The sequence below is a fragment of the Coffea eugenioides genome, chromosome 10, assembly GCF_003713205.1.
Source record: "Coffea eugenioides isolate CCC68of chromosome 10, Ceug_1.0, whole genome shotgun sequence".
In the NCBI taxonomy this organism is placed as follows: domain Eukaryota; kingdom Viridiplantae; phylum Streptophyta; class Magnoliopsida; order Gentianales; family Rubiaceae; genus Coffea; species Coffea eugenioides.
Genome location: NC_040044.1, coordinates 37177494 through 37183014, shown reverse-complemented (window position 1 = coordinate 37183014; position 5521 = coordinate 37177494). Strand labels below are relative to the sequence as shown.

Below are 5521 nucleotides of genomic sequence, written 5' to 3'. Positions count from 1 at the left end.
CAAAGGAGAAAGCCTCTAGATCACTAGCATCAAGAAAATGGCCCTTTAAAGTTTAAGGTTGTTTTGGATCTTTTCTTCTCTATTTGAACTTTCAGCTGCAATAACGTATTCAACAGGATGCTTGATTAATTGGGAAAAGTAAAAAGAGACATGTAAAAGTCCATAAGGGACGACGTCAAATGATTTGATCAATCAACAAACTTTACATATTTCTTCAAAATTGCAATAAATTAAGTCTCACGATATCTAAGCCAAATGACAAAAGGTTCTTTCCGGCAAACCAATGGCTTTCCATTTTCTTTGTCAATCTCCTCTCTTTGTTTTGAATGTTTCTTAATGAATGGGGTATAAAATTTGACATCATTTTGGGAAGGAGGAGGAGGAGGAAAATATCTGATTTGCCGCAGAATTATTTTCAAAAATTGCAGATGTATGGTCTGTTGTAGTTTTCTTATCCTTTCTTTTCTTCCCTTGTGATTGAAGATCATTTAATTTCACTAGCTACTAGCTGTAATAATTGAATAACAAATTAGAGTTTTGAGTACAAGGGCGTGCCCAAAAGAATTTATAAGTCGCCATATATTTTATAGAAACTTCGAAATTTTCAATTGTACCCTCATAAAAAACTATAAATTTTATCCACTAAATTATGTATTTTTGTTAAAATTACAACAGATGAGAAAAGTTAAAATGACATGTCGAAAAGGGCTTGTGTGGTGTGGATTGAAACTTGGGATTTGTTGATATTGCAGATACCTTATTGATGGACTCTATTACCCTTGCAATTTTGGCTTTTAGGTGCCAATGCTGTCTTCTTCAAAAGGAAAATATGAAAAGCTTGCAGGGCCAAAGAAGTATTTGCACTCGTATACATATATGTATACAGCACTAAATCTAGGAATACACACAGACTTATTTGTGTGTTTTGTACCAAATTCATGAATTAAGCTTGTTCAAACCAAAAAAGAAAAAAAGAAAAACACATAATAAGATACTAAAATTGAAAAAAAAAACAGCAAATCAGATTTTTTTTTAGCCAGACTCAATTAATGTCGAACCAAACTCAAGATTGAAATCAAGCCAATGGGTATAAGACTTAATCAAATCTGAGAGGGCATCAATGCAGGCAAATATTACAGATAATGTGTCTTGGAGGCAAATTTTCTTGCTAGATTGACAAATATAGTTGGCAGGAGTAATCTTTTCCATCAAGAATAAATCAAGATTGTCCTCCTCAACTGTAAGTATATGAAAGAGTATATAAGTTAAAACTATGTAATTTTTTTTTACCTATATTAATACAAGCCCATTATTTTGCAAATCTTGCCGTCAAGTACAAATTGAAAGGCAAGTCCTGTGGGGATTTTTTTCTTTTTGGGTAAGTTAAAATTTATTTCCAAACAGCAAATTGTACGTTGCAATCACTACAATAAAACTGATCCACAAGGTACTATCAATCAAATAAACAAAGAGATATGGACAAACAAAATCTAGCCAACAATGTTATAACCAAATCATTATAACAAGAGCAACCTTCAAAAGATAAAACATGTTCCAGCACTTGTGGGGCTCTTGAAAAAAGATGTACAAAAACACCTATAATTATAAGGTCGATTTGATTGCTTATAAAAGCAGAATACAGAATGAAAAAACTAACCCTAATTGCTTATCTGATCTTTGTTTATAATCAGTAGTTGCTTATTTAATTAAGGCTTGAAAAATCTGACAAATCTTTGGGGTTTACCAAATTTCTTTACAAGAAGAGAAGAAGGAAAAATCCCTTGCCAGCTAAGTACCATCTACTCTAGAAGGAAAACTATTTGGCTGAAGTAGCTATAAGAGTGCCTACAGAAAAATATCAAGCTGAGGTTTAAGATGTACGCAATTAAGAAACTATGGTTTCTTATACATATTGTGAGTGTGTGAGAATATTGGCAAGGAGTTGAATAAAAAAATCTTGTAGCCATTGATAGCATGTTCCAAATAGCTTTCAACAGTATGCAATTTCTTCTTGCTTTTTAAGAAACCTGGCTAATTCTATCCTGTTGAAAATGATATAAATGCTCACACTGATATTCATGTCAAACTTACCTATTTTGAGCTTCAAGATGTTGCCAAAAGAAGCTATTATATCTTTCCTAGCCTGATGCTGCTTATATTTGCTACAAAGAAATGATGCATCTTCGTCATTAATGCCGTAAAAGTAGCTCAAAAAATCCTAATTTCCATCATTACACAAAAAAAAAAAAAGTATTAAAAAACGCATCATGCATATCATAGTCATCTGTGTGGGAATTAGACAAAGATTTAAGGTTAAATACACTGTTTATCCAACCAAGATGGATGAATCTCAAAGTTCATTCAATCTTGTAGTGATCAAAGAAGAGTTCCAAACTGCACTACCTAAGCAAAATGAGAGACGAATATACTGTTACTTAGTCATAAAACAAAAGGCTAATCGGACATTCAAGTTAAAACTTGTAAACAAGTCAAAAACATGCCTTGAAAGGATAACTATTGCTTATTCATCAAACCAAAAAAATTAATCAATCATCTAACTTAGAACTTGTACAATAGGAAACGAAAAACATGCCACAAAATGGTGAGTTCTATTGCTTAGCATCTAAACAAAAGCCTAATCAATCATTTTTAACTTAAAACTTTTACATCAGTAAGTTAAAAACAGGCCAAGAAACATGCAATGTGTGAAGGCATATGTATGCAATAGCGAAAGGAAGTGTTAACGAGAAGACTATACGTTAAGAGATCCCTACACCAAGAAAATCTATGAAAGGAACGTCTTCTTTCTTGATGGACTCGTTATCATCCTGCTGATGTTGCTGCTGCTCAATAGTTGTCCTATTCTTCCCAAACTGATATGAGTTATCACCAACAATCTCAAGCCCTCTTTTAATCATACCTTTTGCTTCATTTCCATCACCAATTTTTGGAAAACCGAAGGGACTTACTGTAGCTCTTTTATGCCCATGGTTATTGAATGCACCGGCTATATTTCCATATCCACCAAAGATTGAGGAATTCAAATAATTTCGATATAAAGATTGGTCTAAAGAACTATTGGTGATTTCTCTAGATCCCCGGAGTGAGCTAGAGCTGAATTGACCGCTACCTTTTCTTCCCAACAAATCAGCTGAAAAAGAATTGTTTGCATTCGAAATACTCGGCCTCATAAAACTCCAGGGAGGAGATGAACTAGCGGTGGACACAGAAAAAATTCTGTTCTTGATTGGATTGCTATCAAATCCATAGAACCGACTGCTATCAAAGCTCACTTTTGAGCTATAATCTTCTTGAAATTTTAAATTTTTTCGTCGAAAGCTATGAGAGGCAGAATTGGATTCGTTTACCGTATCATGATAACTTCTCTTCCCACAAACTTTGGATTGTTCTCTTTGCCTTCTAGCCATAATAACATGCCAGTGATTCTTCACAGCATTATCTGTTCTACCGGGAAAAAGTCTAGATATAAGCGCCCACTTGTTACCATGTATCCTATGAGCCGCAAGAAGTCTTTCCTCTTCTTCTTCTGAAAATGGCCTTCTGTTAATCCTTGGATCAAGTTGATTAAACCATCTTAATCTGCAGCTCTTCCCTGCTTACCAAAAATGCCCAAAAAGAAATCAAACTAAAGAGAAATTCTTTCGAACTTCCAGATTAAATTAAACATCATCGAGGAAGTAAGCAAGATCAAACATTTTACCACAAGAAGAGTAAAGGGAGAATTCAACCCTAATCTTGAAATTGTAAAAGATGCAAACTGATCGTGTCATCATGCAGAAACCCCAGATGGAAAGACATACTGGTGAATCTTTTAACTAAACAGCTTTACCTGATCTTCCTTGAAGTTTTTCAGCAATAGAGTTCCAATTCTGAGGACCATATTGTTCAACAAGCTGCCTGAGTCTTTCATCTTCAGCGGGTCTCCAATGTCCGCGAGGACAAGTTCTAGCATCATCACTCGACGCACCACCTCCTGTTTCATCCATCTAGTTAGCCGCCAAGGAAGACTAAGATTTTGATGTTATTCTTGCTGATAACATGAAAGAAAATACAGCAAAAGAGAAGGCGGCAGCAAAGATATAAAAGCAGCAGAAGAATTAAGAAGAATATGGACCAAATAGTGGGTTGGTTTAGCTGTGGATGGGCGGTCACTTTTGTTGGTTTTACACGACAAAATGGAGAGCTTATATGTTGCTGTAGAAACACTGACCTTGTCTTTGTCTTGGTAATTGGCTACTTATCTTCTTGATCAATTCCTACCTGTCTTAGTTCTCTTCTTGCATACAAATTGCTTAATTCCATTATAACACCCAGTGATTAATTTAACCATCTAAGTGATCTTAATTCCAATTCAAAATTAATTTCTACCTGTCTTTGTTGTCCTCTTGCATACAAATTGCTTCTATGATATCATGTAATAGTGTTAACATAGTGGTCTTAATTAATCATTCTTAACTATTTTATATAAAAAAGGGATGGACTAATTACAAAACTCTAAAAAATAATTGCTAATTTATTAATTATTACATTGTTTTTATATTTTTATTAAAAAAGCGTTACACGAAACGCACTTTTCAAAACCAATTAAAGTTTTATCCTCTATATTTTAGCTAGATAACGGTAGAAATTAACCAATTAAAGTTTTATCCTAAGTTGCCCTGATTTTATCAAAAGCTTGTCACTTATCAAATTTACATTATCAAATTTATTTTGACACTTTAAGTACTCCTAAGCTCTGATTCTTGATTCTGAGTACTTAATCTTTTATTTGTTATTTTCTTGACTGATGCCTAAAGTCAATTCTTGGATGAAAACTATATATACTGAGAATAGCACATTGTTTCTTCATATACAACAGTCTATTTCAGATTATACTTGTTTTCTTTGTGACTTTTAATATTCATTAATATTCATACATGCACCTTCTGCCTTTTGTTCAGCAAAATAAATGAAAGACGAATTAAGTTGTCAATATGACTAGTAATAGAACAAGGGCAAAAATGATTGTGGTTATACAAGTTATAAACATATATCTATAATCTTAACCGTGTTTCAAGAATTGAAATGACTCTTCAAATTAGTTTGTTGGCCAGTAACCCTAGTTGCTTTAAAATTACTACGTTCTTTTTTTTTCTTTTTTATCAATTGTCATCCCTACTCTTACTCCTACTCTATCTATGGGGGAGGCTCAACTGAGCCTATAGGGACCGATGGGAACAAAACTACCGCCGGACCAGACGAGTGCACTACGTACCCGTCTGGATTTGAAGTGGAGCCACAAAAGTGGCATTTTGGTGGAAGGCTCCACCAAAGCCTTAAGAGCTTGATGGTGGCCACCAGCCCAAGAGCTGGTGGTTTTAAAATTACTACGTTCACTAGGCTTAAATTGAATATTTACATAACCCCATTTTAAATTAAATATTACTTGTTAACAAGGGCTGAAGTAGAAAGGCAAAATCAGTCTTCATTTTAATGATGTTATTTTGGGACTTTCAGTCCC

At 34.0% G+C, this 5521-nt stretch overlaps 1 protein-coding gene across 1 annotated transcript; it reads right to left on the bottom strand.

Annotated features, from left to right (window-relative positions):
- Nucleotides 1-2759: 2759 nt before the first annotated feature.
- On the bottom strand, nucleotides 2760-4007 carry LOC113748719 (transcription factor LAF1-like). Its single transcript, XM_027292259.1, has 2 exons — nucleotides 3851-4007; nucleotides 2760-3613 (listed from the first exon to the last, which is right to left on the bottom strand). The coding sequence occupies exons 1-2, from the start codon at nucleotides 4005-4007 to the stop codon at nucleotides 2760-2762; spliced, it is 1011 nt and encodes a 336-aa protein (XP_027148060.1).
- Nucleotides 4008-5521: the final 1514 nt, after the last annotated feature.